General features: G+C 41.4%; 1 protein-coding gene across 1 annotated transcript in view; it reads left to right on the top strand.

Annotated features, from left to right (window-relative positions):
* Positions 1-12,443, top strand: part of NUP210L (nucleoporin 210 like) — a 145,105-nt gene that overhangs the window by 105,999 nt on the left and 26,663 nt on the right. Inside the window, exons 24-29 of the mRNA XM_049880588.1 lie at positions 538-717; positions 1,348-1,428; positions 1,520-1,651; positions 4,348-4,506; positions 5,468-5,559; positions 6,380-6,554. Of these exons, the coding sequence (XP_049736545.1) occupies positions 538-717; positions 1,348-1,428; positions 1,520-1,651; positions 4,348-4,506; positions 5,468-5,559; positions 6,380-6,554 (819 nt within the window). The remainder of the gene's footprint in view (positions 1-537; positions 718-1,347; positions 1,429-1,519; positions 1,652-4,347; positions 4,507-5,467; positions 5,560-6,379; positions 6,555-12,443) is intronic.

Here is a 12,443-nt window from a genome sequence, read left to right as displayed (position 1 = left end):
TTTTCCTTGGGATAAACTGTGTGATCCTTTGTTATAAAATTAGTCACTGCCATCCTTTTGGTTTCCTCCTTCAAGGTGTTTCCTCCATTCAGACTTGTTCCAGAGAAAATGACACTGATTCCAACTAACATGATGCAGGTGATCTTAAAGGCAGAGAAATAAGGTTCACGCCTTTTCCTCATCCTCCCTCTTTCCCCTTCCAACACACACACACACACACACACACACACACACCCTTCCTATGCACACACCCTTCCTATGGGCCTCCTCTTGTCTACTCCCAGCCAAGTACAATGGGATCCGATTAAGAATAAAATTAATATTTTCTCTGGCCCATGATGTACGTGGTATGAAGTATGCCGTGGAACCCTGTGGATCATTTGCAGCACTTGCATTTTTTGTGCATTTGATTTGCTGTGGGATATGCTGGCTGGGAAGTGGGGCAAGATGAAGTCAAGTTGCTTGGACAAATTGTTGGGAAAAGAGATGTGACTTCTCCCCATGCTCCAGGCATTCACTGGTATGTTTAAATTTCAGGTAATGTCTGAAGGTGGTCCCCAGCCCCAATCTATCATTCACTTCTCCATCAGTAATCAGACTGTGGCTGTTGTTAATCGGAGGGGGCAAGTGACAGGGAAGGTGGTTGGCACAGCTGTAGTCCATGGCACCATCCAGACAGTAAACGAAGATACTGGCAAAGTCATCGTGTTCTCCCAGGTTTGGGTTCTTTGCTCTGCTCCACTTCTACCCTTCTTCTTAGAAACCATATTGGGAGTTGGGGGTGGTGATTAAATGGGCGTCAACAGTCCACAAAAATCCTTTTAGTCCCCCTCATCTGGCATTCTCGTAACCAGGCATGGAAATCCTGTAATCTTTAGTGGAAAAAACTGACAGAGTACTTGGCATTGTTGTAAGACATAACTCCTGTCCTTAAGGAATCCTTTAAAAAACGAAAAGAATATATCTATGGCATAAGGTTTTTTGTTGAATGCCAAAAACAAACTAGTTATCATACGCATCTCTGTCTACCTTACAGACACTCCCTCTTAGCCTAGGCTTGCTTTCCACCAGGGCTTCAAACCAGTTTCTTCCGGTTCAAACCCTTGTTGAGAATTTGCATTTCTAACAAGTTCTGAGGCGATCCTAATGCTGCTGGTTAGTGACCAGTTCTGAGAACCGCTAGTAGAGCAGTGGTTCTCAAAACATATTAAACATAAGAATCACCTGGGGACCTTGTTAAAATGTAGATTCTGATTCAGCATAGCTGGGATGGAAATGCAAATCCTCAGCAGGGGTTTGAACGGGAACAAACCAGTTTGAAGCACTGCTCTCCACCCTGTTGAGCAGGATGAAGTGCAGGTTGAAGTTGTCCAGCTAAGGGCTGTTAGGATCCTTGCAGCTTCAACTCGACTCATCACAGCTACCAAGGTCAGTATGAGGGCTCACTTCTTGGTTCATTATTCTGATAAGGCCAGCTAGGTGGGATATAGTATAGACCAATACCCCTTTTTCTTTTCAGATGCCAGTTTATGTCATGGGAGTGACCAGTACTCAGACTCCTTTCTCCTTCAGCAATGCCAAACCTGGGCTCACATTCCACTGGTCCATGAGCAAACGAGATGTATTGGATCTAGTGCCCAGGCATTCAGAGGTGTGAATTTATCTGTTTTTTATCCAGGCAGTCCCCAGTTTATGAATGTCTGACTTACAGACAACTCGGTATTGTTGTTAGGTGCCGTTAAGTTGATTCTGACTCATAGCAACTCTGTAAGACAGCGTAGAACTGCCCTATAGGGTTTCCAAGGAGCGACTTGTGGCTTTGCACTGATGACTTTTTGGTTAGCAGCCGAGCTTACTTGCTCTTCAGTGTTATATGAATTTGCCCTCACTTTGAAACGATGGAACCAACCACTATGTGCAACAAATGCTTCATCACAATCACCTTCACTTGCTGCATGTGCAGCTTTTAAATTCTTGAAAGGCTTTGAGCCTTTTCTGCACTAAATTAAGGCTAACTGAGAACCGTATGCATCTGTTTGACTTACACAGTTAGGAAAAGGTCTTGTTCCCAGGGACCGCCTGTATTACCTTAGGGATCTTGATATTAGATTTATTTTAGTTCATTGCAAGTTTTAGACTGACAAAATTCTAAGCTACACGACATTATTGCTTATCTCCTTTTCCTATTGTTTTGTGAACTGTGGAAAGCTGCAGATCAAATGAAGAAATCCAAGTACGAGTACTCAGAAATGCCATATGATTGTGAATGTACTTTGCTGGAAAGAATTTGTAAAAGCAATGTTTCCTTTAATATGGTTGCTTTTGTGAGTAGATGACTATGTTATATAAGTAGCACATTTTGAAGATAAAGTCTATATGCATAGAGTTAAATATGTAATATAATCTTCTAGCAAGTTCAGATACATTTAATTATATTATTAATCATGTTTGTGCTGTATGAAGAGCAGTTGACGTTAACAGTAAGAAAGGTGGATGCTGCTGACAAACCTTACCTAGTTCGCAGTGCTGTTACCTGATCATCAGCTTGATGGAACCTACCCAAGGTGGTCTGGGGACAGTGGCAACCACTTAGGTTTGGGCTTTATCTTAGGAAGAAGGTAAATATTGAGCCAAGGTACCCAGTAGGTCATAGCTCAGTGCCCAAGAGAACAAAGAATTAGAGTTACACCCTGGGAGAGAACAGAGGAATTACAAGAGCTAGAATTCAGAGGATATTTCTGGAATCAGTTACTAAGAAAAGAGGATAAGTCTGGAAAAAGCAAAGATCTGTTTGAAACTCTTCTTAAAAAAATCTTATTGGTTACGTCTTCCTAAGCCTGGTAGTCCTTGCAATTGAGGAGGGATGGAATGATATTTGGTACAGTTCTGCAGAGGGATTTGGCTTTTTTTTTTTGAATACCAAATAGGGATCATGTGAAAGCAGGGGATGGTCTAGGCCATAGCTTCTCTTCTACTTCTTTCTTCCGTTACCTTTCTTAAATAAAGCATAACTCTCTCCTCTAGCAGAATAAATGATTGAGAGCCATACAAAGATTTTCTTTTCCTGCCTCAGACCTAGCATAGTTAAATTGGGTGATGAAACGGGCAGTAGAAAGGTCTCTATGCCCCACAGGGTAGATTTCCTACACTGTGGAAATGCCACCACATAGAGATATACTAAGGAGCCCAGATGGTGCAGTCGTTAAATGGTTGGCTGCTAACCAAAAGGTTGGCAGTTCGAATGCACCAGTAGTAGCTACGTGGGAGAAATATATGGCAGTCGCTTCCATAAAGAATACAGCCTTGGAAACCCTATAGGACAGTTGTACTCTGTCCTGTTGGGTCGCTGTGAGTCAAAATCAACTTGAAGGCAACGGGTTTGGTTTAGAGGTTCCCTTGAATTAAACAACTTACAAGCTACTCATTCTTTAGCATGAGACTTTTTTTTCCAGACGATTGATAACTGCACAAAGAAAATGGGAGTTTTTACATGGGGAAGGGGGGAAAGATGATTTTGGGACTTGGGACTCTGTGTGAGTCACAAAGCTAGAAGGAAGGTCTTGAGAGCTCTGGACTGCAAGAATGCAGGAGAGAGAGGGCATGAAACAAGTGCCAAAATGGTAAACATTTTGCCTTACTGTTGGCCTTACCTTCCCTATTACCAGAAATCTGTCAAGTTCTAACCCTCCCTGTCTAGTCTAGACTGGAATGGTGTGTGAGGGAAGTGAAGAGATAGTCAACCAGCTTTAGGATAGTCCTAAAATATGAGTTTCCCTTTCCTGTTCTCTTCCTCATTACCTACCACCTAGAATCTCAAGAGTAGGTTGCCTCACTTCTTTCACATCTTAAATTCTACTGCCTGAATCCACTACAGAAACCCCTTCCTTCATTTTCATTCTCCTCCTGTCAGTGAATTAACTTCAAGATAACATAAGAATCTTAAGGAAGCTTGCCAGAATTACTGAGCCCTACAAACAGAGGTTCAAACTTTAGAAGTAACTATGCTGCTGGAGAGCCCTGGTGGCATAGTGGTTAAGAGCTCAGCTGCTAACCAAAAGGTCTGCAGTTCAAATCCACCAGCCACTCCTTAGAAACCCTATGGGGCAGTTCTACCCTGTCCTATAGGATCGCTATGAGTTGGAATCAAGTCAATAGCAATGGGTTTGGTTTTTGTTTTTTTTTACATGCTGCTGGGAATATGAAAAGAGATAACTATGAAAACACTGTCTTGTACTCTAGCTGTTCTAGATAGCTATTTCCAAATACATTTTCCTCATTGTACAGCAAAGAGGGAAGGGCATGCTATTTCCTCCTGGATATTTCTTAATTGATCCCCTTATTGTCTAGGTTTTTCTCCAGCTTCCTGTAGAGAATAACTTTGCCATGGTTGTCCACACAAAAGCAGCTGGTCGGACCAATATCAAAGTCACTGTTCACTGTATGAACAGTTCCTCTGGGCAGTTTGAGGGGAATTTGTTGGAACTATCTGATGAAATTCAGATCCTGGTAAGCCCCCAAACCAAAATCTTATTTTTGTAAATCAAGAAGAAGAAAGTCACATTCTCTTATCATCCACAAAGAACTTTGTCTGGGTAGAGATAGAGAAAGATTGCTGGAAGGATCCCCAGAACAGGTCTTTGCCATTCTTGCTGACTACTTCTATGTAAGTATTGACATTAGAAACTGTAGCCCATGCATTTGCCTCAACTCCCCATACTATGAACTCAAGGATTAACTTCTGAGCTGGTCTGCCTAGCATAGATATTATGATATAGTCCATTTAGGTATATTCGCAGGTAGGATGAAATATAATCCTACTTCTGGTAAGGTTTAAGAATATGAATAGTTTCTCTAGTAGTTCTCAGGCTAAAAGCTAAATTTCCCTATTTTTACAATTCAGAAGAAAGGCTTATTATTTATATGGGACAAATAAATTTTTCTTCCTTTAAATTTGGGACTTATTTTTTTCGGTTTTTTCTTCTTTATTTCAACTTTGGTTCTCTGATTCAGTGTTGGGTAGAAGAAAGAGCATTGTACAGGATATGGGAGACCTGTATAGTATCAGTGCTAATTTAATATTTAGACTCTTTGTTCCCAAATCTCTCTTCAGGTTACCAGAGTTAAAATGAGAAATTTCAAGATTATTTTGTATGTAATCTCTAAGTAATACGGAGGATGTGGTTAGTGTGAACTTCGTCACGTGCCTAGTCCTTGGTGGTCAGAGGTGGGGCTAATACTTAGTTATATATTCTACAATACCTAGATATGTTTTAAGTGCCTTGTTCATTTTAGAAAGGAGTAGTGTGGAAGATTTTAGTCTAACTAGAAGTTAGGCAGACTGTTGATTTGTAGTTGGCACTTATTAACATGTAATCCCTCTGGGGTTATTATACTCAAGTCCATATGTGAATAAAGATCATCATTTGTCTTTTCCAAAAATGAGAAACACATTATTTTCTCATTATAGGTGTTTGAGAAACTCCAGCTTTTCAATCCAGAGTGCCAAGCTGAGCAAATCCTAATGCCTATGAATTCTCAGCTAAAACTCCAGACCAACAGGTAAAAGAGAATGGAGAGGAATAAGGGCCAGGTTCTAACTTTAAGTACCTTCAGTAAAACATTGCACATGGAAAGAACTACTCTCACCTTCTAGGTGATTTCTAACTCCCAAATAATTTTTTTTTTCTATTGAAGTAAAATTCACATAACATAAAATTAACCATTTTAAAGTGTACAGTTCAGTAGCATTTAGTACATTTACAATGTTCTAGTTCCAGAACGTTTTCATCACCCCTAAAGAAGACTTCACACCCACTAAACAATCGCTCCCTATCCTCCTCTTCCCCCAGGTCCTGGGAACCACTAATCTCTACTTTCTGACTGTATGAATTTGTCTACTATGGACATTTCATGTAAATAGAATTACACAATATACGACCTTTTGTGTCTCACTTCTTTCATTTAGCATAATGGTTTCAAGATTCATCCATGTTAGTAGCATGTATCATTCCTTTTTATGGCTGAATATTTATTTATCCATTCATCCACCGATGGACGTTTGGGTTGTTTCTACCTTTTGCTTATTTTGAATAGTGCTACCCTGAACATTCATGTACACATATTTGTTTGAATACCTGTTTTCATTTCTGTGGCCGAATAATTTTTAGATGATACATACCTAATAGATTTGATGTTTAAAGAGATAAGCATGATCCAAAGGCAGACTTTTACCTGAGGAATAAATAAGCACACAACCTAGAAAATGGTAAGCAGTTTCCTCATACTACAACTTCTAACAGTGGTCCTAACAAACTTTCCTTCTTTCTCTCTGGTCAAACGGAGCCCTCAAAAGCCACCAGTTGCTCCATTTGTTTCTTAGGGAAGGAGCCGCCTTTGTGAGTTCCCGTGTTCTCAAGTGTTTCCCTAATTCATCCGTCATTGAGGAGGATGGTGAAGGGCTTCTGAAAGCTGGTTCCATTGCAGGTACTGCTGTGTTGGAAGTCACTTCTGTAGAACCTTTTGGAGTCAACCAAACAACTATAACTGGGGTTCAGGTGAGTTCAGGGACTTACTCAAAAGAGTAAAAAGAATACCATGGTCTTAAAGACAAATTTCCTTTTGCAAGAACTAGAAACTTCTCTGAAAATAAAAAATGAACCTGTAAGATGAGGCAAATCTTAACATGGTGACAAACCATCAAATTAAAGTGGATGTTCTTGTTGGCCGCTGTTGAGTCGACTTGGACTCATCGTGACCTTATGTATAACAGAACAAAATGTTGCCCAGTCCATCCTTAAAATCACCAGCATGCTTGAGTCCCTCATTGCCATTATTATTCCAATCCATCTTGCCAAGGGTCTCCCTTGCCCCTTCTGGCCCTCTACTTCATTGTCTTAGTTATCTAGACTGTTATGCCTTTGACAGCCATAATTCTTCCAACGGTCTGTTCAAGGCAATCTAGGCTTTTATTATTAGGCACCTTAAATCTCTTCCAGCCTCTACTCATTACCCAATTCCAAAACCACTTCCATATTGTAGATGTCTTTTAGAGCAGCATCCTACTCTTCTGGTACCAAATTCTGTCTTAGTTATCTAGTGCTGCTATAACAGGAATACCACAAGTGGGTGGCTTTAACAAACAGAAATTTATTTTCTCACAGTTTAGGAAGCTAGAAGTCCAAATTCAGAGTACCAGCTCTAGGGGAAGGTTTTCTCACTCTGTCAACTCTGGAGGAAGGCCCTTGTCACTTCAGCTTCAGCTTCCTGGTTCCTTGGAGATCTCCATGTGTCTTGGCATCAATCTTCCCCCATCTCTCTTGCTAGCTTTCATTTAATCTCTTTTATATTTCAAAAGAGAATGACTGAAGATACACACTACACTCATCCTGCCTCATTAACATAACATTCCACTCTTTGGCCCCTAAAATTCATGTCCTTGCCACATGGAAAACACATTCACCCCATCACATCATCCCAAAATTTTTAAATCAACTCCCAGTCCAAAATCTCATCCTCTGAATCATCTAAATTAAATATGAGGGATATTTTAGGCATATTCCATCTGGGGTAAAATTTCTGTTTATCTGTGGACCTGTGAAATCCAGAATACAAGTTATCTGTTTCCAAAGTATGATAGTGGAACAAGTAGAAGGTAGACATTTCTATTAAAAATGGGAGAAATTAGAGGGAAAGAAGGGATAATAGGCACCAAGCAAGTTCAGAATCCTGCTGAATAAATTACATTAGCTCTCAAGGCTTGAAAATAATCCATTCTTCTGTGAGACCATCTGGTCAGTGGCCCTGCCCACCAGACTCTGGGTGTTGGCCATGCCCTCTGAATTCTCGGTGGAGGCCCCTTGGCCCTGGGCTTCACCTCCGTCTTCCAGGCCCTCTGTTCCCTCAGCCTTAGGAGACCCCATTCTCCTAGTTCATTTGAGTGTAGACCCCACCCCCTTGGTCCCAATGGGCCCTGTTCTTCTACCTCTTGGGCATGGAATTCCTGTCCCCTCAGTTTTAGGCATCAGCCCCATCCCCCTGGCACATCTTAACAGCAGCCCCACACTCCAGAACCAAGTTGGCAAAGATCCAACTCTTTGAAATCTAGGAGACAGTGGCCCCACCCTTTGAGATCTAGGAGACTATGGCCCCACCCTTTGAAACTGAGAAGGCCAGTCTTCCCTTGCTTCTGATCTCCAAGCTGCTCCAAGGATGGTCCTTTTCTTTTCTTAGAGGACAACAGATATAGCTCCTTTGCCCTATTCCCTGCCTGTAAAATTCCAAGAGGCAGACAGAGCTCTTTCCTTTTGTTCTTTCTCTGTCCCCTTCAGTATAAGCTGATGGATTTTCTACTGTGGTAGTAGGTTAGATCCGTAAGTCACAGGCTTGTGTAGCCATGTCCTTGGTGAACATTCTAGGACATGTGTCCTTAGATGGTACAACAGAATTTTCCAAATCTTTAAGTTCTGTTTTCTTTTTGCACAGTTCATTTTTAAGTCCAACTGTTACCTCTCGCATTTTACTATAAGCAGCAAGGAGAAATCGTATGGCCCTTTGAAGATCTTGCTTAGAAATCTCATCAGCCAGATATCCAAGTTCATTATTTATAAGTTCTACTTTCCATCAAACATTAGAACAGAATTCAGACAAACTCTTTGCCACTGTATAAAAAGCATCACCCTTCGACCAGTGCCTGATCTCTGAAATCTATATGATTCTGTTAAAACTCAACCACAAAAAGACAAACAACCCAATCAAAAAGTGGGCAAAGAATATGAACACGCACTTCACTAAAGAAGATATTCAGGCAGCTAACAGATACATGAGAAAATGCTCTCAATCATTAGCCATTAGAGAAATGCAAATTAAAACTACGATGAGATTCCATCTCACTCCAGCAAGGCTGGCATTAATCCAAAGAACACAAAATAATAAATGTTGGAGAGGCTGCGGAGAGATTGGAACTCTTATACACTGCTGGTGGGAATGTAAAATGGTACAACCACTTTGGAAATCCATCTGGCGTTATCTTAAACAGTTAGAAATAGAACTACCATACAACCCAGAAATCCCACTCCTCGGAATATACCCTAGAGATACAAGAGCCTTCACACAAACAGATATATGCACACCCATGTTTATTGCAGCTCTGTTTACAATAGCAAAAAGCTGGAAGCAACCAAGATGTCCATCAACGGATGAATGGGTAAATAAATTGTGGTATATTCACACAATGGAATACTACGCATCGATAAAGAACAGTGACGAATCTCTGAAACATTTCATAACATGGAGGAATCTGGAAGGCATTATGCTGAGCGAAATGAGTCAGTTGCAAAAGGACAAATATTGTATAAGACCACTATTATAAGATCTTGAGAAATAGAAAAAACGGAGAAGAATACATACTTTTGTGGTTACAAAGGGGGGAGGGAGGGAGGGAGAGGGCTTTTTATTGATCAATCTGTAGATAAGAACTGCTTTGGGTGAAGGGAAAGACAACACTCAATACAAGGAAGGTCAGCCTAATTGGACTGGACTAAAAGCAAAGAGGTTTCCGGGATAAAGTGAAAGCTTCAAAGGTCAGCGGAGCAGGGGCTGGGGTCTGGGGAACTTGGTTTGAGGGGACTTCTAAGTCAATGGGCAAAATAATTCTATTATGAAAACATTTTGCATCCCACTTTGAATTGTGGCTCCTGGGGTCCTAAATGCCAACAAGCGGCCATCTAAGATACATCAGTTGGTCTCAACCCACCTGGAGCAAAGGCAAAGGAAGAACACCAAGGTCACACGACAACTAAGAACCCAAGAGACAGAAAGGGCCACATGAACCAGAGACCTACATTATCCTGAGACCAGAAGAACTAGTTGGTGCCCGGCCACAATCGATGTCTGCCCTGTCAGGGAACACAACAGACAACTCCTGAGGGAGCAGGAGACCAATGGGATACAGACCCCAAATTCTCAGGAAAAGAACATACCTAATGGTATGATTGAGACTAGAGGAATCCCAGAGACAATGCTCCCCAGAATGTCTGATGACACAGGGCAGGAACCATCCCCGAAGACAAATCATCAGGCATGAAAAGGACTGGTCAGTGGGGGGGAGAGAGATGCCGATGAAGAGAGAGCTAATTAAATCAGGTGGACACTGGAGAGTGTGTTGGCAACTCTTGACTGGAGGGGGGATGGGAAGATAGAGAGAGAGGGAAGCTGGCAAAATTGGCACGAAACGAGAGACTGAAAGGGCTGACTCAATAGGGGGAGAGCAAGTGGGAGAAGGGAGTAAGATGTATGTAAACCTACATGTGACAGACTGATTGGAATGGTAAATGTTCACTTGAAGCTTAAAAAAAAAAAAAAGCTGGAAGCAACCAAGGTGTCCATCAACGGATGAATGGGTAAATAAATTATGGTATATTCACACAATGGAATACTACTCATCGATAAAGAACAGTGACGAATCTGTGAAACATTTCATAACATGGAGGAACCTGGAAGGCATTATGCTGAGTGAAATTAGTCAGATGCAAAAGGACAAATATTGTATAAGACCACTATTATAAGATCTCAAGAAATAATATAAATTGAGAAGAACACATATTTTTGTGGTTACGGGGGGGAGGGAGGGAGGGTGGGAGAGGGTTACTTACTGATTAGTTAGTAGATAAGAGCTACTTTAGGTGAAGGGAAGGACAATACTCAATATACGGAAGGTCAGCTCAACTGGACTGGACCAAAAGCAAAGAAGTTTCCGGGATAAACTGAATGCTTCGAAGGTCAGCAGAGCAAGGACGGGGGTTTGAGGATTATGGCTTAAGGGGACTTCTAAGTCAATTGGCAAAATAATTCTATTATGAAAACATTCTGCATCCCACTTTGAAGTGTGGCATCTGGGGTCTTAAACGCTAACAAGCGGCCATCTAAGATGCATCAATTGGTCTCAACCCACCTGGATCAAAGGAGAATGACAACACCAAGGTCACAGGATAACTATAAGCCCAAGAGACAGAAAGGGCCACATGAACCAGAGACTTACATCATCCTGAGACCAGAAGAACTAGATGGTGCCTGGCCACAACCAATGACTGCCCTGACCGGGAGCACAACAGAGAACCCCTGAGGGAGCAGGAGAACAGTGGGATGCAGACCCCAAATTCTCATAAAAAGACCAGACTTAATGGTCTGACTGAGACTAGAAGAATCCCGGCAGTCATGGTCCCCAAACCTTCTGTTGGCCCAGGACAGGAACCATTCCTGAAGGCAACTCATCAGACATGGAAGGGACTGGACGATGGGTTGGGGAGAGATGTTGATGAAGAGTGAGCTACTTGTATCAAGTGGACACTTGAGACTGTGTTGGCATCTCCTGTCTGGAGGGGAGATGGGAGGTAGAGAGGGCTAGAATCTGGTAAAACCGTCACGAAAGGAGAGACTGGAAGGAGGGAGCGGGCTGACTCATTAGGGGGAGAGTAAGTGGGAGTATGTGGTGAGGTATATATAAGCTTATATGGGACAGACTGACTTGATTTGTAAACTTTCACTTAAAGCACAATAATAAAAAAAAAAAAGCATCACCCTTCTTCCATTGCCCAATCACATATTCATCATTTTCTTTTAAAGCCTCACCAGAAGCACATTTAATATCCCTATATCTAGCAACATTCTTCTGCTGGTGCTATATGTATTCTCTAAGAAGATAGAAACTTTCTCTGTAGCTCTTCTTGCTTCTTTCTGAGCCCTCACCAGAATCGTCTTTGACATCCATAATTCTATCAACAGTCTATTCAGGGCAATCTAGTCTTTAGCCATTACCCATTACCCAATTCCAAAACCACTTCTATATTTTAGGTATCTGTTAGAACAGCACCCCACTCTTCTGGTACCAAATTCTACCTTAGTTATCTAGTGCTGCTATAACAGAAGTACCATAAGTGGATTGCTTTAACAAACAGAAACTTATTTTCTGACTGTTTAGGTGGCTAGAAGTTTTCATTCGGAATACTGGCTCGGGGAAGCCTTTCTCTCTGTGAGCTCTGGGAGAAGGTCCTTGTCTTTTCAGCTTCTGCTTCCTTGTTCCTTGGAGACCTCCATGTGTCTTGGCATCAATCTTCCCTCATCTCTCTTGCTAGCTTTCATTTAATCTCTTTTATATCTCAAAAGAGATTGACTCAAGATACACCCTACACTAATTCTGCTTAATTAATATAACAAAGACAAGACCCATTCCCAAATGAGATTATAACCACAGGCATAGAGATTAGGATTTACAACTTATATTTCTGGGGACACAGTTCAATCCATAACATTCACCAAACATGATATCCTCCTCTAGCAATTGATCCCTCCTGCTGACATGTTCTCAAAGCAAATAAGTCTGTCAGTGTTCAGTTGTAATCCATGAAGTTTTCATTGGCTAATTTTCAGAAGTAGATTATCAGCCCTTT

The sequence above is a fragment of the Elephas maximus genome, chromosome 3, assembly GCF_024166365.1.
Source record: "Elephas maximus indicus isolate mEleMax1 chromosome 3, mEleMax1 primary haplotype, whole genome shotgun sequence".
In the NCBI taxonomy this organism is placed as follows: domain Eukaryota; kingdom Metazoa; phylum Chordata; class Mammalia; order Proboscidea; family Elephantidae; genus Elephas; species Elephas maximus.
This window is presented reverse-complemented; position numbering and strand designations above follow the sequence as displayed.